This window comes from Zootoca vivipara, chromosome 2, assembly GCF_965207765.1.
Source record: "Zootoca vivipara chromosome 2, rZooViv2.hap1.1, whole genome shotgun sequence".
NCBI lineage: Eukaryota > Metazoa > Chordata > Lepidosauria > Squamata > Lacertidae > Zootoca > Zootoca vivipara.
Window position 1 is genome coordinate 114554182 of NC_142584.1, and position 25443 is coordinate 114579624.

The 25443-nt window shown below is 49.1% G+C and overlaps 2 protein-coding genes across 11 annotated transcripts; one reads left to right on the top strand and one right to left on the bottom strand.

Moving 5' to 3' along the window:
* Nucleotides 1–788: 788 nt before the first annotated feature.
* Nucleotides 789–15099, top strand: LOC118081260 (uncharacterized). Of its 6 annotated transcripts, none has more exons than XM_088664048.1 (7): nucleotides 810–1027; nucleotides 2520–3664; nucleotides 3819–4377; nucleotides 5956–6079; nucleotides 7169–7747; nucleotides 10514–10594; nucleotides 11019–15099. In XM_088664048.1, exons 3-7 carry the CDS (start codon nucleotides 4048–4050, stop codon nucleotides 11489–11491), a joined length of 1587 nt encoding a protein of 528 aa, XP_088520174.1. In that variant the 5' UTR covers nucleotides 810–1027; nucleotides 2520–3664; nucleotides 3819–4047; the 3' UTR covers nucleotides 11492–15099. The 6 variants fall into 6 exon arrangements, with proteins under 6 accessions (XP_034963550.1, XP_088520174.1, XP_088520173.1 ...); XM_088664047.1 differs by having other exon boundaries at nucleotides 3576–3664; XM_088664046.1 differs by lacking the exon at nucleotides 810–1027 and adding an exon at nucleotides 1116–1539 and having other exon boundaries at nucleotides 3576–3664.
* On the bottom strand, nucleotides 14284–23508 carry LOC118081174 (uncharacterized). Of its 5 annotated transcripts, none has more exons than XM_088663837.1 (5): nucleotides 23351–23508; nucleotides 20460–20749; nucleotides 19510–19898; nucleotides 18289–18418; nucleotides 14284–16510 (listed from the first exon to the last, which is right to left on the bottom strand). In XM_088663837.1, the coding sequence occupies exons 2-5, from the start codon at nucleotides 20728–20730 to the stop codon at nucleotides 15171–15173; spliced, it is 2130 nt and encodes a 709-aa protein (XP_088519963.1). In that variant the 5' UTR covers nucleotides 20731–20749; nucleotides 23351–23508; the 3' UTR covers nucleotides 14284–15170. The 5 variants fall into 5 exon arrangements, with proteins under 5 accessions (XP_088519963.1, XP_034963347.3, XP_088519961.1 ...); XM_035107456.3 differs by having other exon boundaries at nucleotides 14284–16513; XM_088663835.1 differs by having other exon boundaries at nucleotides 14284–16513; nucleotides 20460–21306; nucleotides 23351–23486.
* Nucleotides 23509–25443: the final 1935 nt, after the last annotated feature.

Consider the following 25443-nt stretch of genomic DNA (forward strand, 5'->3'; position numbering starts at 1 on the left):
TTGATGGTGAATTTTTATCATTCCACTTTGTCAGATTCATCTTTTTGCAATTTTATTAGAGACGTCGATGATTAAGTGGAATAGAGAATAAAGGAATAAATAAATACAATTGTTCACTGCTCATTTCATTTAAGATGAATAAGAAATATGTGCCGATAGGACCTGCAATCCAGTGTTGCAGTGTATGCAATGGACGTAGCCAGGATTTATTTGGGGGGGGGCAGGCTTTATGTTAAGGGGGGCAGAACCAAGTTACGGTATCTGCAACACAATTGGTCAGTTAGTTAAGTATTTTTATTTATTTACTTTTTATTTGTGGGGGAGCAGCTGCCTGTCCTGCCCCCTGGCTACGGCTATGGTGTGTACACTTACTTGTTTTGTGCCTGGTTTTTGCCAGCCATGCCCTTCCTCCAGGATACTCCATTGCCTTTCCCTACCAACAGCCATTTTCATACATACACACCCCTTAGGATTCTCCCTCATCCAACCAGTTATTATTATTTTTCTTTTTTCTCTCCAAACTTTTGTCTCCGCCCAAGCCTACTGAGATCTCCCTCTTTTTCCAGGAAGTTGGCCAGTTGACTACATTAAACATCCACATTCAGAGAATGGGTTTAATATTAGCATTATAGCAGGGGAGGGGAAGCTGCAGCCTTCCAGATGTTACAACTCCCATCTCATGAGTGATCAAGGTGTTATTGCGCTACAAATGGGTAGTGCGGATGGGGCCTCTCCTAAAGCTCTTCTTCCCTGCACCGTTTTTAAGCCAGAGGGGCGCTGTAGGGTTAAACCGAGCGAGCTCCTCCGGTTGCCTAGAAAGCCTGAGAAATAGCAACCCCCCGTTTTGTGCAGCTGGCGAAGCATGAAATCGGCTTCCTGGTGGGGGCAGGGGAGGAAATGGCCTGTTTGAATCCTTGCAAGCAGCACCAGGAGAGATAATCGATAATCTGGCAGTAGCTGCATGCGCAGCAGAAGGAAGCCGACCCCTTGCTCCCCATAGAAGGGGAGGGGCAGATCCCCGAAAAAGGTGAGCTCTCAAGTGGGTTGCATGCAGCTACAATTTATTACGATGGAGGGGTAGCGGGGCAGAGTTGTATTCACTGGAATTGCAAAAATAGAGAGGAAGGAATTTAATGAATGCTTGTAGGCGCAAGCGAGTTTAAGAACAGCTGGTGTCAGCCAGCAGTAACATCCCCTCCCTCTTTCCACCCAAGCCAGAGCAAAATGCTCAAACAAAGCCCCACGTCAGCGAATCCGTAACTTATATATATAACTGCAGTTGTGTTGCGGTTCATCGTGAACTGCAAAAGAACATGCTGTACAGTATAAGGATCCTGCGCCAAATCCGGCTTTTATTGGGTGTATCATTTCAAAGGGTGTGCGTGAGCACTCCATACCCGCCAACATTTCTGCGATGAAATGAGGGACGTCCTAAGGAAAAGCGGAATATTCCGGGATGAAATCAGAAAGCTTCTGTAAATCCAGGATCGTCCCTGGAAAATAGGGACAGTTGGAGGGTCTGGAACGTCCCCTGCAAAAGTAAAACACCAGCAAAAACCAGACCCCTATACTTGTTCCCAGGCCTTCCTTCTAAGTCGTGGGTTCTCCCAAGTTCAGTGTCAGCCTGGTTTGTCTCTTCAGTTATACCTGTATACCTGTATACCTGAAGGAGCGTCTCCACCCCCATCATTCTGCCCGGACACTGAGGTCCAGCGCCGTGGGCCTTCTGGCGGTTCCCTCGTTGCGAGAAGCCAAGTTACAGGGAACCAGGCAGAGGGCCTTCCTGGTAGTGGCACCCACCCTGTGGAACGCCCTCCCATCAGATGTCAAAGAGAAAAACATCTGCCAGACTTTTAGAAGACATCTGAAGGCAGCCCTGTTTAGGAAAGCTTTTAATGTTTAACAGACCAATGTATTTTAATATTTTGTTGGAAGCCGCCCCCAAGGTGGCTTGGGAAACCCAGCCAAATGGGCGGGGTATAAATAATAAATTATTATTATATTATTCAGTTAAGCAGACAGTTTTCTGCCCTGAGAGTCACTAGCCCACAGCCCTTTCCTGCCCTGTTCTCTTTCTATGGAGATAAGGTATTTTCATTGCCAGGACTATAGTTAACTTGGATGCTAAACATGGGTGTAGGCAGGAGAGCAGTCTTCCCCCCCAAAAAATCAAGTAAATAAATAAAAATGTTGTTGTTGTTTAGTTGTTTAGTCGTGTCCGACTCTTCGTGACCCCATGGAAAGATTTTGACAGGTTTTTCTGAGCACTTGTAGTCGAAAGATAGTAAATTTTGAAGAAAACGTGGTCAAGACACTTCATTCCGAATCTGCTAGTCAGAGCCAGACAGGCAGAGAATGGTGACAGGGGGGTGTCCTGCCCCCCCACCCCAACATAAATTCTGGCTATGCCCATGATGCCAAACAAAAGCTGTGTGTTTATTTTGAGACGGGGTGTGTTTGGGATCTAGAAATGTTCTAAGTGATGGTGGTGTTCGTTTTATTGATTCCAATTGTGGTAGGTATGCCAGTCTGCAACAAAAGACAGACAGACAGACAGACAGACAGACAGACAGACAGATGAAACCTTAATGACTGAATACTGTACATTTATTGTAAGTTTTTGTCTGCTACTACAGTCCCCTTCATCAGATGCATTAAGTGTTATGAATGCCAGGTGCTTTGGAGTCTATATCTATTTGAGTTGCTTGGATGCAGCGTGTTAATATTTTTCATAGAATCGTAGAGTTGGAAGGGACCCTGAGGGTCATCTAGTCCAACCCCCTGCAATGCAGGAATATGCAGCTGTCCCATACGGGTATCGAACCTGTAACCTTGGTGTTATCAGCACCACGTTCTACCCAACTGAGCTATCCAGGCTATTAATGGCACATACATAAGAGTAGGGATGAATAGAAATTAATTTCAATTTCTTTCAGTATCTTGCTTTCTAATGTTTAGTTCTGTTCTCCAAATTTCCACATCAGCTTGCAATTTATATTTTCAAGTCCTTGTGAAAATCAATTCTCATTTTACTGCTAGTTACTCATAATATGCACAGTTTTTTATGCAGTTTCTCCTAATACAATTCTGTTTTGTTTACGTTAATATATACATTTCAACGCACACTTTATCCATTTTTGTTCACATTACGTGGCTGGAGGACTGCAGTGCAAAAATTGGACAAGCGCAAATTTCAAAGGATGGCTGTTTCGTTTTGCATGTTGTTTTCCCCCCAGAAAATGCCAATCGCATAAGATCGTCTTTAAATGCAGACTGAATCAAATTTATCCACCAACCCCACTGAAGAGCCTTGGCTGCATTTCTTACAGGAAGACAGTGCAAAAGAATAAACTTCCTGCATTTCACGGACTGGTTAAGATATTACAAAATCCAGGAAACAGGACAGGACACTGAACCGGGTGTCGTTAATTTGTCCTAGCCACAAGAAAGTGTGTTGTGTTTTTGTGTGTTTAGTTTTAAAAGCATCACTGGCTCCCTTTTAGGATTTGGTTAATCACGAAAATAATGCACACATTACTGTGATCGACTTTTTTTTCACATTTCTCCTTCGTCAGCTGCCCTGCTAAAAATAATATTATACTGTTTCCATCATTCCATCATGTGGTTATAGAGCTTTGAGCAAAAACTGGCCTACTGAACAAAGGTAAAATTTGCATATACGGTAAGGCCCTTGAAATGAAAAAAATTTCCCACTCCTGACATGGAATATCAGTTTAGCGGGTTAATTTATTGGGTTTCTCTCTCTCTCTCTCTCTCTCTCTCTCTCTCTCTCTCTCTCTCTCTCTCTCTCTCTCCAGCCTTCTGTTTTCTGTATATCTTCCTTGCAGGAGCAAAACCTTGTGTGTGATGCTGACATCTGTATGTCTAAATACCCTAAATAATTTGTAGCACGATCGAAGAAAAAAAAAGGACCCTGGGAGATCAGTTTGAGGAACTGGTGCTGTTTGCCCAATGCTCGCAGCAAAAGAAGGAGGTCTGTAGGCAACCAGTGCAGGCCGACGTTGACACAAGGCTGGAAAGGACAAAATGGCTGCTGAGCGGGCAGCGGTGGCCAACCTCCAGATGGCAGGAGACCAAGTGCTGCATATAAAAATGGAAGAGGAGGATGAGGAAGAGGAAGACGGACCGGCGAAAGGGCCTTGCGTCATCCGGGCTGGGAGGCTGAGGGACATTTTGGGATGGCCAGGGCCGGAGCAGGTCAAGCAGGAGCTGGACGAAGAGGTGCCTCAGTGCTGGGAAGCCCACGGCCAGAAGCACGTGAGACTCATCCAGTCGCCTCATTCTGGATGGGGGCCCCCTCAGCAGCCGGAGGAGCTCATCCTGAGGCAGCGAGGAGCAAGGAGACGGGAGCAGCAGGTAAAAAGCAGGGAGCCGGTGATCGAACCAAAGTGGTTGTCCACCTGTGAGCAGGTCGGCTGCTTCTGCTTATTTACAGAGCTCTGAGCGATTTGGACCAGAAATGCCTTAAGGAGCACCGAGCTCCTTAAGGCCCAACTGGGAGACTTATTGTGATTCCTCATCACCCCTGAGGTTTGGTTGCCCTTTACTATGTACCGGTAGTATGACAGGCTGTGGCCTGTGGAACTCCCTGCTCGTAGATGCACAACAGGAATCATTCCTGCAATTAGACGTTGCCTGTGTCATTGAGACAAGCCTTTGCAATGTCATTTTTTAAAATAATAATTTTTATTAGTTTCCAGTTCAATAATAGCCTCATTATAGCAATACCAAATTATAATACAATTACAGTCGTACCTTGGTTTTCAAACAGCTTAGTTCTCGAATGTTTTGATTCCCAAACGCCACAAACCCGGAAGTGACGGTTTCAGTTTGCGAACTATTTTTGGAAGCCGAACGTCCGACGGGGCTTCCACGGCTTCCGATTTTCTGCAGGACCTTCCTGCAGCCAATCAGAAGCTGTACTTTGGTTTCTGAACATTTTGGAAGTTGAACGGATTTCCGGAACGGATTCCGTTCGACTTCCAAGGTACGACGGTACTAATACCAATCATTCAAATACCAAATTGTATAATTTAGGTGCCCAACCCCCCCATGTGCTAGAATTGATGATTGGATGATTTTCTTCATTTCTGCGTTGCAAAATCTTATTAATTTCAATTACATTCCGGTCAAAATAATAACCCCTTATACAACAACTGCAATATTAATAACTTCTATTCGTGTTGACACATTAAATTATTTATAGAATTACAATGAGGCATTCAAACTATATCCTTGTTCCTCCTGCATATGGCAATTATTCTGTCCGTGGTGTTTCTTCCTGTCCTTGCAAGATATTATGTCTCTCTTTTCCCAGTTGTTGCTGTTCTCCATCATGCTTTGGGCGGACCTGATATCCCATTGTCGTTTCAGAGATTTATCCATAGGCCTTTGCAATGTCCAGCATTATACCAGCATTCATAGATGTTTTTACTGATGCGTTTATTGAATTTCTTAAATTTAATATACAGTGGTAACTTGGAAGTCGAACGGGATCTGTTCTGGAAGCCCATTTGACTTCCAAAACATTTGGAAACCTAAGTGCAGCTTCTGATTGGCTGCAGGAAGCTCTTGCAGCCAATCGGAAGCCCCGTCGGATGTTTAGGTTCCAAAGAATGTTTGCAAACCGGAACACTCACTTCTGGGTTTGTGGCATTTGGGAGCCAAAATGTCTGAGTTACCAAGGCATTCGGGATCCAAGGTATGACTGTAGTGAAAAATGTGGAATACAGTATAAATATTTCAAAAAACAAATTAAAGAATAACAGGGAGGAGGGTTGATGTGTATTGTGGAGTAGATCTGCCCTGGGGACCAATGTTCCACTGATGGAGAGGCGCCCCTCCACATGTGGCCCTCAGGCCTGGGGTTCCTCACCCACTGCAGTAAATAAATGAACACGTAGCATGTGTGAACCAACAGCCTTTGTTTCCCAGGTGCCGGTCCTTTTTGATGAGATGGATGCCCATTCCCTGGAGGCCGACCACACCTTGCTGGACAGACGGCGGTATCTCCGCAGAGAGGCCAAGCAGAGGCTGGAGAGGGAAGCCAGCTCACTCGGTAAGGGCTCATTCTGTGTGTATTCTGTCGCTGAATTTTGCATCCTGAAAACCTCTGTGGGTCATCACCATTACTGCTTTGCCTGATTGCAGCTTGGAGGGGAGCGGTGCCACATCTATCTGCAGGGCAGGGAAACAGGACCACCGGCAGGCGAGGGAGCAGTTTTTGCATGTTTGCAGGGGGCAGGTGGAAAACTGTGTGCAGCTTTGTATTTGCAGTGCACGTGCTGAAGAAAACAGAGCGCTGCCTTGTACTAGATCAGACCAGGGGTCTTCTCTACACACCAGGCGCGGGGAGCCGTTGTTGGTCTAAGGGCCGCGTTCCCTCATTAGCTGCCCTCCGAGGGCCACATGATGGGGTGGGGGCAGAGACAAAAGTGGGCGAAGAAACAGTTGTAACTCTTAACCTTTGTAACGTAGACTTACATTCCAGCAAGGAACACCCCCTAAAAAAGATGTCCCTTTCTCTACACACACCGTTCTCTCCATCTGGTCAAGCAAAAAGGAGTGATCTCACTCCGAGGCCACATTTGATCCATGCAGAATGACTCCTAAGAGGGCCAGGGCAAGACCACTGAGGGGGGTGTGGTCTGGGAAGAGGGGGCGTGGCTTGGGGAGGTTCCTGAGGGCCAGGTCAATATGTCTGCAGGGCCACTTTTGGACTCTGGGCTTGAGCCTCCACAACATTGCCTCAGATCAAGGCAATCCAACATGTGGCCCTTGAGGCCTCATTTGGCGGCCCTTGGCAACCTTTGAAGCCCTCAAGCTGCCTTGCCAAAGCCAGGTAAGCGAAGCACTTGGCTTGGGAAGGAGGCGTGAGGGCTCTGACAGGGTCCTCGAGTCCTCTTGTCCCCTTCCCAAAACCTAGCTAGCACTTTCTCAGTTTATCCGGCTTTGTGAAGGGCACAAGGGCTGCGGTGGGGGGCTCAAATTTTGGCCTCGGCTCCCTGCCACCGTGAGCAACAACATAGTTCCATGTCAAAGTACTCCTGCGGCCCACTTAGTTTGGAAAGTTGGACCTCCCTCTGCCTTAGTTGAACTAAAAAAAAAAGCAGCGGTTCACCCTCTCCCACTTCCCTGTTGGCAACAGTTGGCTCTGCCGCGCCGACGCACCATTTCCCAAAGATGAGCCGCCGTGGCACCAACTGGTCGTACGCTGAGGTGATTGACCTCCTGGATATCTGGGGGGAGCAGAGGATCCAGCAGGTCCTTCAGAGCAGCCACCGGAACATGGACACCTTCCAGGTCATTGCCAACGAGATGGCCAAGAGGGGCCACGAGCGGACCGCCCAGGAGTGCCGCACCAAGACCAAGACGATGCGCCGGGACTACAAGAAGGTGAAAGAGAACAACTACTCTGGGACAGGGCGCCTCACCTGCCCCTTTTACGACCAGCTGGAGCAGATCCTGGATTCCAGAGCGCCCCAACCCATGGGGCAGGCCCAGAGTTACGGACACCAGGAGGAGTCGGGGGGAGATGATGGTCCCCCGTGCGGCCTGGAGGATGGGGGCCCCCACGAGTCTGAGGACTACCTCGAGCCCCAGGACTTCTTCGACCCCTCTGCCCAGTTCTCCATTGAACTCGTCGATTCAGTGGACTCCACCGACATGGTGTGCAAAACAGAGGAGAACTTTGAGGAGCCAATAAGCACCCCCCGGCCGGCCCCAGGTAAGTGCCCCCATTTTGGGGGGTTATTTATAAAGACGAGAGGTCAGGTTTCACTTCCCTTCTGTCCCCTCCTCCCTCCCTCCCTCCCTCTGCACAAAGAGGAATAATTGGGTGCGCAATGTGGTGACACAATAGAAGTGTGTGGAGAAAGTGTGGAAAGAGAGATGTTTTTCGCTGGAACCCAGTGGGAGACATCCAGTGAAGCAGAATGCTTGGGATGCTGAGGAGAGACAGAAGAAAGTCCTTCTTTAAATAATAACGAAAACAATATATTATTTATACCCTGCCCATCTGGCTGCGTTTCCCCAGCCACTCTGGGCGGCTCACAACAGAATATTAAAAACACAAGAAAACATCAAACATTAAAAACTTCCCTAAACAGGACTGCCTTCAGATGTCTTCTAAAAGTCAGATAGCTTTTTATTTCCTTGACATCTGATGGGAGGGCGTTCCACAGGGTGGGTGCCGCTACCGAGAAGGCCCTCTGCCTGGTTCCATGTAACCTCACTTCTTGCAGTGAGGGAACCGCCAGAAGGCCCTCGGCGCTGGACCTCAGTGTCTGGGCTGAACAATGGGGGTGGAGACGCTCCTTCAGGTATACTGGGCCGAGGCCGTTTAGGACTTTAAAGGTCAGCACCAACACTTTGAATTGTGCTCGGAAACGTACTGGGAGCCAATGTAGATCTTTCAAGCGGCTGCTTCCAGTCACCAGTCTAGCTGCCACATTCTGGATTAGTTGTAGTTTCCGGATCACCTTCAAAGGTAGCCCCACATAGAGCGCATTGCAGTAGTCCAAGCGGGAGATGACTAGAGCATGCACCACTCTGGCGAGACAGTCTGCAGGCAGGTAGGGTCTCAGCCTGCGTACCAGATGGAGCTGGTAGACAGCTGCCCTGGACACAGAATTGACCTGTGCCTCCATGGACAGCTGTGAGTCCAAAATGACTCCCAGGCTGCACACCTGGTCCTTCAGGGGCACAGTTACCCCATTCAGAACCAGGGAGTCCCCCACACCTACCCATCCTCCATTCCCCCAAAACAGTACCCATCTTGTCGGGATTCAACCTCAAATCTGTTAGCCGCCATCCATCCTCCAGCTGCCTCCAGACACTCACAAAGGACCTTCACTGGTTCTGATTTGAAAGAGAGGTAGAGCTGGCTGCCATTCCACTTTACAGTTAAACTATGGAATTTGCTCCCACGAGAGGCAGCAATGGCCGCCATCTTGGATGGCTTTAAGAGACAAACTCACGAAGGAGAATAAGGCTGGTTGCTACCCCTGAATGTTGTGTTCTGCCACCACTGACGGAGGCAGTGCGTCTCCAAATACCAGTTGCCAGAAACCGCAGGAGGGGAGAGAGCACGGCGGCAAACAGGTACTTCTTTTGGACTCCCCATCTTGTCAGCCATGTTAAGAGAAGGATGCTGGACTGGGTGGACCGTTGACTCTTCTTATACCCTTATCTCTGGAGTCTTCTTTGTGGTTTCGTTCTGGCCTTCTGTTTTAGTTTTAGCTTATGAGCCAGTTTCCCAGCTTGTACTTTCCTCCTTCTGTGGTAAACCCAGCTTTGAGCTAATTTGAGAGTACGCACCATTTTCATGTCGATAAGCTCAGCAAATCCTCTAGCTCTTCCTCCTGCTGTTTGGCCCAGCGCTCCATGCATGACCTGGTTAGCCCAGCATTGCCGTCATCTAAATCCTGCATTTGGCATAAATGCATAAAATTTAAATCCAGCCATTCTGCAGCTGCTTGTCTCGGGGAATTATCTCTCCCTCCCAGCGGTTGCTTGCCGCTGTTTTAAGCCACCTAAATTTAGCAGCTGTCATGGACTGGCTGGACGCAGAGGAATGGTAGGAGGAAGCAGCTGGGGAACCCACAGGGGAAGAAGGCTCAGATCCCACGGAGTGGTGGTGGGATGACAATGAGGGGTCAGAGGGAGAAGACTGGGAGGAGGAAGTGTTGGAAGCCAAAGAGGTAACAGGGCTTAGTGAGCGGGGGGAGAGTCTGTAGCAGAGAGAAGTCCAGAATCAGGCAGAAGCTGAAGCAGGAGAGGAGGAAGGCCAAGAGGCAGAGATGGGTCAGGCTGGGGAAGAGGCACATGTGTCTCCCCCTCCTGCTGCAAGAAACTCCCCTCTGATTCCCAGAACCAGGAGAGGCATGAAAAGGGCAGAGGGAAAAGTAAGCTTCACACAGGCATAGTCTCAGATTGCTTGGGGAAAACCCTGGAGAGGAGAGGAGGCAGGGACTCAGCAACTGCTTCATGGGGCAACACCTGCCGAAGATGAGTTGCTGTGCTCATTAGGCCTGACACTCCTGTTTTTAATTCCAACTTGTTTGGTGTGATTTACTGCTGTCAGTGGCCTTTGCTAAGGCTACATGAAAAAACAACGAAAGCACTATAATCAGACATAAAAATGGCAATAAACAAGAGCTGAGATTGTCATCTGACAAAATGCTTAAAAGGAATAAGTCCTACCCACGCCGCTTAAAGGATGAGCAGAACAAAGGCCGCTGACATATCTGATGGGGGACTAAAAACAGACGGCAGTGGTGCTAGGTCAGCTTCCGTAGGGAGAGCATTTCACAAACGAGGAGCCACCACTGAAAAGGCTGTTCCCATGTCAACACGTTCCACATGTCCCTCAGTGATGGGGGAACACCCAGAGCCTCTGATGGTGAACGCAAGGTCTGAGTTGGTTCGGGTGGAAAGAGGCGGTATATTACGATGCAAAATTATATTTAATGCCCTTCCCTTTGTTTTTTAGAAGCCGATCATTTGCTCAACCCCTTGCCATCTGCCCCGCCCAGTCTCCCTGGCAGCCCAGCCACCACTGGCTCCACAGCAGGTAAGAGGGAATGGGGAAGAAATTTCGTATGCTGAATGGTGATGTTTAATCAATGGATCCAGAGTGCTGAATTAATTCTGCAGAACCTCAGGGAGTTGGGTGGGACCTTAGAGGTCTTCTGGTCTTTTCCAGGAAGTTGGCATGTTGACTACATTAAAGATCCAGATAATGGGTTTAATATTAGCAGGGTCAGGGAAGCTGTGGCCTTCCAGATGTTGCTGGACTACAACTCCCATCATCCCCGGCTTCTGAGGGTGATGTGAGTTGGAGCAACATCTGGGAGGGCCACAGGCTCCCCATCCCAGCTCCTTCAAGCGATGCTCATCAGCTTGGCTGTCCCCTTCCCAGAATTCCTTGCAGCCTTTCAATGCCCTCACTCTGCTTTTGTGTTTCTCCCCCTCCCCGCTTCCCAAATTGCTCCCAGACGTGCACCCGACCCCTTGCCACAGCCCCTTGCCGGGGCCGACGGGCCTCTCGGCTGCCGAACGCCTCGCCAACATCCGGAACCGGCACAAGAAGACCAGGAACGTTTTGGCTGTAGAGCTTGCGATGGCAGCGGACCTGCGGATGCAGGTGGCTACCGACAGGATCCTTTCCGCCCTCGACGACTACACCAAAGCGGACTTGGAGGACCGCGAGAAGGACAGGGTGGGCACTGAGCAGATCATTGCCATCATGCAACGGCAGACAGAACTTCTGGAGCGGCTCATACGGCGGCGGCAGTCCTCCACTCCGGCGGCCGTGTCCACTGCCCCCTCACGGCAAGCATGGCCACCACGGACAGGCCAATCCAGCCACCGGCCTGCAGGCCCTTCTTCCTCCCGCCTGGGCGTTCCCAGGCGGCCGTTGGCACCCAGGGCCCGTACCAGGAGAAGGCCTCAGAACTACAGCCCTTGACTCTCACCATTTGCAATCCCCTACAAGAGCTTGCGGTTGTCTGCTTGCTGTGTTTCATTCTTTCATTTGGTTAACCTCTTGGGAGTTGTTTTCTCTTCCACCCCCCACCCCCCCATGCTTTCCCATTAGGGTTAAAAAGAGAGCGTTGTCAACAAACCGAAGGTTTGGTCGTAACAGCCGTTTGTTCTGCCATTGCCAAAACAAAAACCCTATTTTTAAAAAATTAAGTATTTTCTTTCTTTTTTAATAAACCTCGAGCCCTGGCATCAAGTTAAAAAAGAAAGGACGCAAAAAGTGAACCAGCTGGCTGCTGTTTCTGGTGGGGAAGTCCGTGGCTTTTTTTCCCCTTCAGAACTCAGAACTTCATTGACGTTCCTTGGCAACCAGATTGGGCCGAGCCAAATTTCTTGGCCTGAAGCCACATAGTAGAAAAAGTGGCTTCAAGGATGGGAAGAGCTGGTCTGTCCACATGCACATTTGGGCACTGGTTTATTTACAGCAGGGATTGGGAACTTCTGGCCCTATTGACCTGACATTATATGCCACCGTTACTATGAAGAACCACTTGGGAGTGTAAAATGAACTCCGAGGGGCCTTCATTGAAGGATTAAATTTATGTCCCACTGTTCCTCTATATATTTTCCTCCCAACAACCCTGTGAGGTAGGCTAGGCTGAGAGAGAGCGACTGGCCCAAGGACTCCCAGTGAGCCTCATGGCTGAATAGGGGTTTGAACCTTGGCCTCCCAGGTCCTGGCTCAACCCTCTGACCTTTGGATCAGTGCTTCTCCAACAGTAGGCCTCAGGCCCACAGCCTTCCACGTGCCTCCTCAGTGATGCACCCGGCCCCATAGCCAGCCCATGGCCATTTGGTTGGACAATGCCAGCACCTGCAACTCCTCGCATACTGAGCAGAGGAGAGCAGGGAAAGAAGCGGAGGAATTTTCTGTGGAAAAATAACACGCTGGGGAAATTTATGCCCCAGTGTCCAGTCTCCGCTTGGAGAGATGGCAAGAACAGAGACAGTGAAATGGGTAGTGGGCCACAAGGGACATTGGTGGCCACCAACTTGGCTGGGTTTAAAAGGGGGCTAAACGAAATCATGGCTACAGGCCACAAAGGCTATGCTCTGCCTCCACAGTTAAGAGGCAGCACACACTTCTGAATATCAGTTGCTGGAAAGTGCTGGTGCACTCAGGTCCCGCTTAATAATAAACAAACACCTGACTTTTAGAAGACATCTGAAGGCAGACCTTTTTAGGGAGGTGTTTAATGTTTGATGTTTGCTGCCATTCAGTGGATTTGTAACTGGCTGACTGACCGAACCCAAAGGGTGCTCACCAATGGCTCCTCCTCATCCTGGAGAGTAGTGACTAGTGGGGAGCCACAGGGTTCTGTCTTGGGCCCAGTCTTATTCAACATCTTTATCAATGACTTGGATGATGGGCTTGAGGGCATCCTGAGCAAGTTTGCAGATGACACCAAATTGGGAGGGGTGGCTAATACCCCAGAGGACAGGATTACACTTCAAAATGACCTTAGCAGATTAGACAACTGGGCCAAAGCAAGCAAAATGAATTTTAACAGGGAGAAATGTAAAGTACTACACTTGGGCAAAAAAAAAATTGAAAGGCACAAATACAGGATGGGAGACACCTGGCTTGGGAGCAGTACATGTGAAAAGGATCTAGGAGTCTTGGTAGACCACAAACTTGACATGAGTCAGCATGTGATGCAGCAGCTAAAAAAGCCAATGCAATTCTGGGCTGCATCAATAGGAGTATAGCATCTAGATCAAGGAAAGTAATACTACCACTGTATTCTGCTCTGGTCAGACCTCACCTGGAGTACTGTGTCCAGTTCTGGGCACCACAGTTCAAGAAGGATACTGACAAGCTGGAACGTGTCCAGAAGAGGGCAACCAAAATGGTCAAAGGCCTTATGAGGAACGGCTTAGGGAGCTGGGTATGTTTAGCCTGGAGAAGAGAAGGTTAAGGGGTGATATGATAACCATGTTCAAATATATAAAAGGATGTCATATAGAGGAGGGAGAAAGGTTGTTTTCTGCTCCAGAGAAGTGGACACGGAGCAATGGATTCAAAATACAAGAAAGAAGATTCCACCTAAACATTAGGAAGAACTTCCTGACAGTTAAGAGCTGTTCGACATTGGAACTTGCTGCCAAGGAGTGTGGTGGAGTCTCCTTCTTTGGAGGTCTTTAAGTAGAGGCTTGACAGGCATATGTCAAGAATGCTTTGATGGTGTTTCCTGCTCGACAGGCGGTTGGACTGGATGGCCCTTGTGGTCTCTTCCAACTCTATGATTCTATGTTTTATCACTTCTTTATTGATAATAATAGAATCATAGAATAATATTATTCTGGGAGCCACCCAGAGTGGCTGGGGAAACCCAGGCAGATGGGCGGGGTTTGTTTGTTGATTGATTGATTGATTGATTGACTTCCCACTGGGGAATCTGGACTAGACGGGTCCCTGGCGTGATCCACTTCTTATGTTCTTAAAATGTAGATGCAATAATGTGGGAAGGTCAGGGAAGCGCTGCAGAACAAACTGATAAAGGATGATGTGTGGACAGTCAGGTATAAATCCCTACCAATTGCACTATTATTGGCAGGCTGCAGAACGCACGTTGAATGTGTCAGGTTGCGGAATGCCCCTGTGATAAAAAAGCAGCCTGTGTGGAATCTAGGTTTCTCATAACGCTCAACTGAAATTTCCTCGCCGGTAAGATCTAACCCTGTATCTGGGGGCATCAGAGATCAACCTTCGCCCTCTTCTGTCTTAGTTTTTATTGCCTTACAAGTCACCAACAGCTGAGTACCAACATGCCATACACAGTCCTTTATATCTTTAGTTTCCCCCCTCCAACCCACCCCTAAGATCCCCAAATCCTACAATATCGACCATTGGGAATATCAGGGTGGTGGTACAAGGAAAAGGGAATTCTATTTGGCGGAATGCAGATTCCAATTCTTGCGAGTAAATATAAACCAGAGGCAGAAAGTCACAGGTTCAAAATCCCTAGCATCTTCCGAGAAGGCAGGAGGAGAACCCCCACCTGAAACTCTCAGAGAGCTGCTGCCAGTCAGTGTAGACAGTCTTGAGCTAAGTAAACCAATGGTCTGACTCGGGATGCGACAGCTTCCTCTATCCTAATGAAGGTGAACGTCGGGAGATTCAGGAGAGACAAAAAGAGGTGCTTGGTCACACAGCACAGAGTTTAGCTATGACATCTGCTCCCATAGGAGGCCAAATTTGGACGGCTTTAAAATGGGGTGAGACAAATTCATGGAGGACATGTCTAGAGGCTGTCTCTGAACGGCAGCCGGTGGAATGAGTGCTGCTGAAAGCAGGGCGTTTACTTGACCAAGACCCCTTGCCTGTCGGATTTACTGTGGTGCCTCGGTTTTCAAACGTAATCCATTCGGCAAGACAGTTCGAGTTCTGAAAAGTTTGAAAACCGAAAACTCGATAGCCGACAGCTAGGCCTCAGGATCTTGCACTTAGCGGAAGCTGCATGGCATGTTCGACTCCCGAAGCGTGTTCAAAAACCCAAGCATTTACTTCCGGGTTGACGGCGTTCGAAAACCGAAATGTTTGTCAATGGAGGCGTTCAAAAACCGAGGCGCCAATGTCTTTCCCGCAGCCCTCCCCAAGGACCCTATGCTTTCTCCCCGCTGTGGGTTCTCGCGTGCGCCATCAGGTTCGAGCTGGAGCTGAAGCTCTTGCCGCAGTCGACGCACAGGTAGGGCTTCTCCCCTGTGTGGATCCTCTGGTGGCCGATGAGGTGCGACTTCTGGCTGAAGCTCTTCCCGCAGTCGGAGCACTTGAAGGGCCGCACGCCGGTGTGCGTCCTCTCGTGCGTGTTGAGGTTGGAGCTGACGCTGAATCCCTTGCCACAGTGGAGGCAGACGTAGGGCTTCTCGCCCGTGTGGGTCCTCTGGTGGCTGGTGAGGTGCTGCTTCTGGCTGAAGCTCTTCCCGCAGTCGGCGCACTTGTATGGCTTGTGCCCCGTGTGGATCCTCTCGTGCGCGACCAGGTCCGAGTTCATGCAGAAGCTCTTCCCGCACACCAAGCACTTGAAGAGCTTCTCCCCCGTGTGGATCCTCTGGTGCCGGTTGAGGTGCGACCTCCCGCTGAAGGTTTTCCCGCAGTCCAGGCACTTGTGCGCCTTCTCGCTGCAGTGCATCCTCTGGTGCCCGTGGAGGTGCGAGCTCCGGCTGAAGATCTTCCCGCACTCGCGGCACGTGTAAGGTTTCTCTCCCGCGTGGGCCCGCCGGTGGGCGGTGAGCTGCGAGCTCTGGCCGAAGCTCCTCTCGCAATCCAAGCACTGGTAGGGCTTCTTGCCCGCGTGCGACCTGTCGTGCCGGATCAGATCCGAGCGGGCACCGAAGCTTTTCCCGCAGCGCAAGCACTCGAAGGGCTCGCCCCCGACGTGGCTCCGCAGGTGGCTGGTGAAGGAATGGTTGTTGCGGAAGCTCTTCCCGCACTTGAAACACTCGTACGGCTTCTCCCCGGCATGGCTCCGCAAGTGCCAGGCGAAATGGGAGCTCGTGTCAAAGCTTTCCCCGCAGTGCAGGCAGGCATATGACTTCTCTCCTGCGTGCGTTGTCCTGTCGTGGGCAACCAGCCCAGATCTCAGCACAAAGGTTTCCGAGCACATCGTGCAACTGTGTGGTTTCCCTCCTGCGTGGATCCTCTGGTGGCAAATATGACCAAGGGTCTTCTCGCCCAGAACACAGGAACTTTCTTCTTTGGGCTGGAGGATCCCCTCCTCTTCACTTCCACCAAGATCCTCGTCACCTCCCCAAGGAGGAAGGGAGCTGCCTGGTCGTTTTCCAGGGTGTTCTGAGTTGGGCTGATGTGCAGAAATGGCTCCATTCTCCTCGCACCAGGAGAGTCTTTCTCTGGACAAACACTGTGGTTCCATTTGCTCAGGGGCCCCCAGACATGGCTTCTCCTCCTTCTCCTCTTCCTTATCGTCATGAGCCCAACTGAAACCTGCTGAAACACGTAAAACAGTCAAACCTATTATTATTATTATTATTATTATTATTATTATTATTATTATTATTATTACTACTTTATTGGGTTTATATACAGTCCTATACCCGGAGGTCTCATTGCAGTTCACAGAAAAGATCAAAACATATAAGAACAGAATAAAAACAACAACCCAATAATGCTGCCCCCCCCCAAAAAGAGCCACATTTTAAAAGGGTATATATAGGATGTCAAACAGATCAACCAAAGGCCTGGTTAAAAAGGAACGTTTTTGCCTGGCACCTAAAGGTGTATAATGAAAGTGCCAGGTGAACTTCCCTTGGGAGAGCATTCCACAGATGGGGAGCCACTGCAGAGAAGTCCCTGTTCTCACGTTGCTACCCTTCGGACCTCTTGAGGAGGAGGCACACGAAGGAGGGCCTCAGAAGGTGATCTCAGGGTCTGGGTAGGTTCATATGGAAAGAGGTATTGCGGTCCTGAGCCATTTAAGGCTTTATAGGTCAAAACCAGCACTTTGAATTGGGCCCAGAAACTAACTGGTAGCCAGTGCAGTCAGTGCAATATGCTCAAACTTAGTAATGCTAGGGCATGACCCAAAATACTTAGCAAGTACAAAACAAATGACAAAATCCTGCATCGAGCACAAATGAAACCCATACTTCCTTATGGACTAGCCACTTGCCATTGTTATTTATTTTAAACAAAAAGGGAAAAAAACCACACACATTTTTCAGGTTGACAAATTCTGCACCTCTTTTGGCCCTATACGGCTCAGCGCTGCAGTTCCTCAAGACTGCCTCTCCCCATAGGAACCAGCCCAGACCTGGCCGTCTTCATAAGAGGCCCTTCTCTTTGGCCCACCAAAAAGAGGCCACGCAATAACAGGGCATTTTTGGGGAGACATGCCATTAGAAACAACAAAGGAGATTGTGGCAAATATAAACACAATAAAAGCCAAGTTTAAACTGTAAAGCAGGCATTCCCAAACTGCGGCCCTCCAGATGTTTTGGCCTACAACTCCCATGATCCCTAGCTAACAGGACCAGTGGTTGGGGAAGATGGTAATTGTAGTCCAAAACATCTGGAGGGCCAAAGTTTGGGGGTGCCTGCTGTAAAGCCACTGTTATGGAAATGATTCTTCTTCTTAACTGTCTGCATTAGTCTAGCAACATTTTTTTTAAAAAAAAATGTCAAGAAACATTTAGCAGTTAATGAAGATGCCTGCAGAATTTCTGTTGGATTCAGAAAAGCTGAGCAAATGCCACCGAAGGTTTGGCTTCTTGTTGATGCCCCCCCCCCCCAATTTCACAGTCGAGCTTGGTCTTAAAGATTCAGGTGGTCACTAAGTTATCCTGAGTTATTCAGGGATTTGTAAAGTAATACAAGGATCTTCAACCTGGCTCAACAGCTGGTGAGCAACGGGTGCAGATGTTTTAACAGTGGTATCACCTATTTCTTGGCCATCTGCTTCTCCCTCCCCCCTCAGCAGTAGTCTAGCCACCACAATCTGCGTTAGCTAGAGTTTCCAGACCAGGCCCACTTGGCAAAACCAGGCCCAGATTGCAAAACTGCTCTAGGAACAGGGTGGGGGTGGGGAATGGGTTTGAGATGTCACAGGTGCCAACCAATCCGTGCTATGCACAGCCCATTTCTACTAGCAGAATCATTTCTTCCCATGCTCAACAGTGTTTGAAAAGAGTGGCACAAGGGCATATCCAGAGCCACCCCACTGCTCAGGCTATGCCAGAAGAGGAACAACACAAAGGAATCCTCACCCCCAGTTTCGGTGCCTTCGTCATTGTCCTCCTCCTCCTGCTTAGGTTCCCTGAAAAGCTGTTTTGCTTCAATACCCAACGGAGCACCATCTGATTCCGGGAGACTGGCAGACACCTGATGAAGCAGCACCTGAAAGCAGCCGGATTTAAGTCAGAATCCAAAGCAGGGCATTGGTCCATCTAGTTCAGTACTGCCTGCACTGACTGGCAGCAGCTCTCCAGGGTTTCCACATGGACTCTCTCCTAGCCTTACCTGAAAATGTTGGGGACCGAATAGAAACTGTGTCCATGCAAAACAGGTGCTCTACTGCTGAGCTGTGGGCTCCCCTGCAAAGGACTAGGAACATGCGAAGATGCGTCATACCAAGGAAGAACATCTAACACAGTATTGTCTACACTGACTGGCAGCAACTCTCCACTGTTTCAGGCAGGGGACATTACTTGAAGGCTTGGGATTGAACCTGGGACCTTCTGCACACAAATTAGAGCTCAACATCAAAAAACACTAAGATCATGGCCACTGGTCCCACCACCTCCTGGCAAATAGAAGGGGAGGAAATGGAGGCAGTGAGAGATTTTACTTTCTTGGGTTCCATGATCACTGCAGGTGGTGACAGCAGTCACAAAATTAAAAGACGCCTGCTTCTTGGGAGAAAAGCAATGACAAACCTAGACAGCATCTTAAAAAGCAGAGACATCACCTTGCCGACAAAGGTCCGTATAGTTAAAGCTATGGTTTTCCCAGTAGTGATGTATGGAAGTGAGAGCTGGACCATAAAGAAGGCTGATCGCCGAAGAATTGATGCTTTTGAATTATGGTGCTGGAGGAGACTCTTGAGAGTCCCATGGACTGCAAGAAGATCAAACCTATCCATTCTGAAGGAAATCAGCCCTGAGTGCTCACTGGAAGGACAGATCGTGAAGCTGAGGCTCCAATACTTTGGCCACCTCATGAGAAGAGAAGCCTCCCTGGAAAAGACCCTGATGTTGGGAAAGATTGAGGGCACAAGGAGAAGGGGATGACAGAGGACGAGATGGTTGGACAGTGTTCTCGAAGCTACCAACATGAGTTTGACCAAAAAACTGTGGGAGGCAGTGGAAGACAGGAGTGCCTGGCGTGCTATGGTCCATGGGGTCACAAAGAGTCGGACATGACTAAACAACTACAACAACCACCACACTAAGGTATCACCGGTGTCTCCCTACCCCCTACCCCCTCACCTCTTTTCCTTGTCTCTCCTCCGCCTCTTCCCGCCTCAGGAGGAAATCCTCGGCCAGCGCCACCGCCTGGGAGCAGGTCTCTGGTGTGCCTTCCCTGACCCAGCTCTGAATCTCCAGAGGCAGGATGGCCAGGAACTGCTCCAGGATCAGCAGCTCCAGGATCTGCCCCTTGGAGTTCCTCTCCGGCTTCAGCCAGTGCCGGCAAAGTTCCCAGAGTTGCCGGCACGCCTCCCTCGGCCCCTCGGCCTCCTGGTAGAGGAAGGCCCGGAAACACTGGCGATAGGCCTCTGCCTCCAGGGAATCCAACTCGCAAAAGGCCTCTTCCTTCACTGGCGCCCGTTCTCCATCGCGGCTCTCGTAGGCTTGCAGAGAGGCTCTGTCAACAACATCTAGTCCAACAAAGAGAGAAGTATTTACAAGTCGTACCTTGGTTTTTTAACAGCTTAGTTCTCGAACGTTTTGGCTCCTGGACACCACAACCCTGGAAGTGACTGTTCCAGTTTGCAAACTATTTTTGGAAGCCGAACATCCGGCGGGGCTTCCGCAGCTTCCGATGGGCCGCAGGAGCTTCTGTTCAACTTCCAAGGTACGACTGTATTTGTTAGCTGTTATTCTAGTCCCAATAAGTACACACGTACGGCAGACACTCGTTTATCCGAAAACCTGTCAAAACGGAAGTTTCCGGAACGGGCAGAGAGTGGGCACCCATCATATCTTGACAATAAGGCTGCTCCACAGAACAGGGGCATCCATGCTAAAATCCCTGCATCACGGTGGAAAAGGTTTCTGAGATCTTTGGGTGTTGAAGGGGAAGCTGCCCCACAGATCACAGTGATCTGCTTTGTAGATAAACAGCAGTGCGAGGGCAGGGGCTGGACTAGATGACCCCTGGGGGTCCCTTCCGACTCTACAGTCCTATGATTCTGTAAGACCTTGAACTGGGCACTTACCGGTAGCATACATCTGCTCCGAATCTCCTTTGAGGCCTGGAACGCACACTACCCGTTGCTTTTTCCCAGCCCGCTGGCTAGAAGCGACCCCGCCCTCAATGGGAGCCTCTGCCTCGTCCCACGGCGCATCCGGATTTCTGAGCCTCCCGTCAGAGATCTGCACAACCGTCAAGAACTCGGGCGACCCCCAACCTTCGTCAGGCTCCTGCTTCACCCGGCACTGCATCCCCGCGGACTGGAGCAGGAAGCTGTGAGAGGGCGGCTCCATCATGCTCAACGGCCCTTTTGTCCTGCCAACAAATCAAGAACAGGGCCGTGACGGCGAAGGAAACATTCCGAAATCTGAGAAAGTAGGGAGCTTTGAATCCAAGCTTTGCTTTCCGAAACGTTCAGATTTCCTAAAATGCGTTAGTGACAATCCTACAGCACATCCTATGCATGTTAGGCCTTACATGTATAAAATTATGATGTGTGGAGGTTTCTCCCCTCTCTTGGAGAACACCAGAACCCAACGGGGTCAACCGATGAAGCTGAATGGTGAGAAATTCAGTACGAAAAGGAAAGACTTTGAGATTTTTTATGTTTGTGTTTTTAATATTCTGTTGGGAGCCACCCAGAGTGGCAGGGTATAAATAATAAATCGCTGTTGTTGATGATTCTATGACAGCTTCACAAAGGAAGATTAGGTATGCCTACTAGTCCCAATGGCAACGTTGAGCCTCCACTCCGAGAGGGAGGAATTGCTTCTGAATAATGGCTCCTGGGAATTTCAGGCAGGAAGAGCTGTGTCATTGCATTCAGGTCCTCCTTGTTTCCTCCAAGGACTCTTCCATACCTCCACTTGTGCCTAGAAACCATGAGGATGATAATTGTAAGAGGGGGGAAAAACCCCTTAGAATTGCAGAGTTGGAAAGAACCCCCGAGGGTCATCTAGTCCAACCCCCTGCAATGCAGGAATCTTTTGCTCAATATGGGACTCGAACCCATGACCTTGAGATTAGGTTTCCTGTAATAATAATAATAATAATAATAATAATAATAATAATAATTTATTTATACCCCACTCATCTGGCTGGGTTTCCCCAGCCACTCTGGGCAGCTCCCAATAGAATATTAAAACCACGATAAAACATCAAACATTAAAACTTCCCTAAACAGGGCTGCCTTCAGATGTCTTCTAAAAGTAAGGTAGTTGTTTATTTCCTTGACATCTGATGGGAGGGCGTTCCACAGGGCGGGTGCCACTACTGAGAAGGCCCTCTGCCTGGTTCCCTGTAACCTCACTTCTCGCAAGGAGGGAACCACCAGAAGGCCCTCGGAGCTGGACCTCAGTGGCCGGGTTGAACAATGGGGGTGGAGATGCTCCTTCAGGAATACTGGGCTGATGCTGGTTAGGGCAGGGGTCAGCAAACGTTTTCAGCAGGGGGCCGGTCCACTGTCCCTCAGACCTGGGGGCTGGACTATATTTTGGAGGGGGGGGGGAAATGAACAAATTCCTATGCCCCACAAATAACCCAGAGATGCATTTTAAATAAAAGCACACTTTCTACTCATGTAAAAACACCAGGCAGGCCCCACAAATAACCCAGAGATGCATTTTAAATAAAAGCACACATTCTACTCATGTAAAAACACCAGGCAGGCCCCACAAATAACCCAGAGACGCATTTTAAATAAAAGGACACATTCTACTCATGTAAAAACACGCTGATGATTTAGGGCATTAAAGGTCAGCACCAACACTTTGAATTTTGCTCGGAAACGTGCTGGGAGCCAATGTAGGTCTTTCAGGACCGGCGTTATATGGTCTCAGTGGCCACTCCCGGTCATCAGTCTAGCTGCCACATTCTGGATTAGTTGTAGTTTCCAGATCACCTTCAAAGGTAGCCCCACGTAGAGCGCATTGCAGTAGTCCAAGTGAGAGATAACTAGAGCATGCACCACTCCGGCGAGACAGTCCGCGAGCAGGTAGGGTCTCAGCCTGCGTACCAGATGGAGCTGATAGACAGATGCCCTGGACACAGAATTGACCTGCGCCTCCATGGACAGCTGTGCGTCCAAATTGATTCCCAGGCTGCACACCTAGTCCTTCAGGGGCACAGTTACCCCATTCAGGACCAGGGAGCACCCCCCAAACCTGCCCACCCCCTGTTCCCCAAAACAGTACGACTGAGCTTTCCTCACTGAGCTATCCTCGTACCTCCACCCTTCCTCCGCCTCCTGCATCATTTTAGGCTTGCTCACACATTACACTAAAGGCAGGTACATGTTGCCTCTACACGTGTTAGTGTTTGCATGTAAGAGATCACACGTGTCGATTTGGACACTTTAACTACCCTGGTTGCACATACATGTGGACAGTATCTGCCATTGGTGTACACAAGTGCACAGATTGTACACTGCTTTAATGTAATGTGTGAACGTTATAAACCTGGATCATGCTCCCTCTGCATCGCCTTTAAAAAGCCCCAGGTTGCATCTTGCAAAGAATTTATAGCTGGTTTTTCAAACTTCCATTCATTTCTTTAAATAAAGGGTTCTAAAACGCCAATCAGAACATTTTTAAATACACGTGGAAAACAATCGACGATAAATCAAATTGACCCGAAACCCAGCACAGCGTTTCAGGGCAAGATTTTCAAAATGCAAACGTCAGATCTGATGGGAGGGCAACCAGGGGAATTCAATCCAGGCTGTTCGTTCAAAAAAATCAAAAGGTCTACAAGGGGCTCTGGAAACTAGGGAGGCTGCAGATCTTCCTCCTAAATAACAATATTAATAATAAATTCTCCGGGGGCCCGAACCCAGCCCCCAACACCTCCAGCCTTGCAAATCGCTCATCAGCTCCTGAGAAATGCAAAATATAGATCTACAGAGATGTGTATAGCTACCTGCCTCTCTCACCGCCTCTGCTGTTCTTGAGTCGCTATTTGGGGGGGGAAGAGAAAAAAGGAAATCCAAAATACATGCACACACGCAAATACGCCCCCCTCCCCAATGCACACACACAAAAAGAAGGCTGGGCAGGAAGTAACAGCCTACTCTGTCTGAGAGCCCCCCCCTCCTCCCCCGATTTCTGGACCTCTCTAGGAACCTCAGCTCGGATGTTTAACCCTTCCATTCCTGCTGGACGCGAAGATCAGTGCTGAGCTGCTCAGAGATAGATTGCCACCTTTCCTGTTTCCCCCTTCTGACAGGGCTCCTGCGCATTCGGCAGCAGAGTTGCCAGCTTGCTCGCCGCTTCCTGCTCCTGTGCATTTAGCAGATGAGCTGGATCCAGGTGACAACAGAGTGGCCCAATTTCCTTTCCTTCTTCCCCTGCTCCTTGGCGGACGGGAAGATTGCCAACTGTTTTTCCCTGCTCCTATGCATTTAGCAGCTGCCTCGCGTTCCATTATTGCGATCGTTGTTGGTTGATTATATCACCCTTCAGGACCCAGGGGATGTGGGGAAAGTTTAAAATTCAGAAATTAAAAACAGCTTGAACCAAATTACAGCCACAGGAATAGGATAGGGCCTGGAAAAAGATACATCTGGGTTGCCAAAGGCCAGGGTAAAGAAATACCCCAAAGGCCTGGGTGAAATACGGTGGTTCCTCGGTTTAAGTACACAATTGGTTCCAGAAGTCTGTACTTAACCTGAAGCGTACTTAACCTGAAGTGAACTTTCCCATTGAAAGTAATGGAAAGTCGATTAATCCGTTCCAGACGGTCTGCAGAGTACTTAAACTGAAGCATATTTAATCTGAAGCTAACTTTCCCATTGAAAGTAATGGAAAGTGGATTAATCCGTTCCAGACAGGTCTGCGGAGTACTCAACCTGAAGCGTACTTAACTCGAAGTATGAGTGTAATTGGTTCTGGAAGTGCGTACTTAACCTGAAGCGTACTTAACCTGAAGCGAACTTTCCCATTGAAAGTAATGGAAAGTGGATTAATCCGTTCCAGACGGGTCCGCGGAGTACTTAAACTGAAAGTACTCAAAGCAAAGCATACTTAAACCGAGGTATGACTGTATCAGTACACAGCCCAGCATGTATATAGGTATAAGGAGCATCAAGGTGAGAGCTGGGGCAGTTTCACCTGGTGCCTCACAGGCAGAGGCCAATGCATCTTGGTTTTTTTAACATTGTGGTATACGGTATCAACGAACCACCGTGATGTTTGGCTGGCGATACACTGCGATGTTGAAAAGCTGGTATCGCCCGGACCTAGTTCCCCAAGCTGCCTAGAGAAGGCCAAGGGAGTTCCGTAAGGTGGCCACTTTTGCTTGCTGCCCCTTGCTCCTGTGCATTTAATAGATGCATGGCTCTGTGAGGAGCAAACCACAGGACCAAGGGTTCTTTTTCGTGTGTGTGGAGGGGGCGTGCTTTAAATTTGTGGTGTGTATACGTATCAAGAACTGTTTCCTGGACTGGGCATTCATAGAACACAAACATGCCTCTGACTTCTGGGACTTACTGATATACATGTCATCTCTTAGGAATACTGTATACATTCGAGTACAGTGGTACCTTGGTTTGCAACCATAATCCGTTCTGGATGTCCGTTTGTAAACCAAAACAGGTTGTAACCCAAGGCGCGCTTTCGCCAATCGGGCCTTCCTCCCCCCCAAAAAAATTGTTTGTAATCCCCCCAAAAATGGGTTGTAATCAAAAAAGTTAGCAAACCGGGAGACACACATTCGGGTTTGACGTGTTTGTAATCCAAAATGTATGCAAACCAGACTGTTTGTAAACCAAGGTACCACTGTATATCCCTTCTTCCTGTTCCCCTGATCTCATCTCCATCCTTCTTCCCCACAGAACGTCTCAGCCTCAAGTACATGTGGCTGTCATGCTCTACTCCTGCGCCACTGCCTTCTTGTTCCTAGGACATGTGTGCTGTATCTCTGTGCCCCCATATGCCATATTCATTCTGCCATACCCACCGAGGGGTGGGTGATGGCTGCTCTGTCACCTGAACCATTAAGAGTGTGCCTGAACA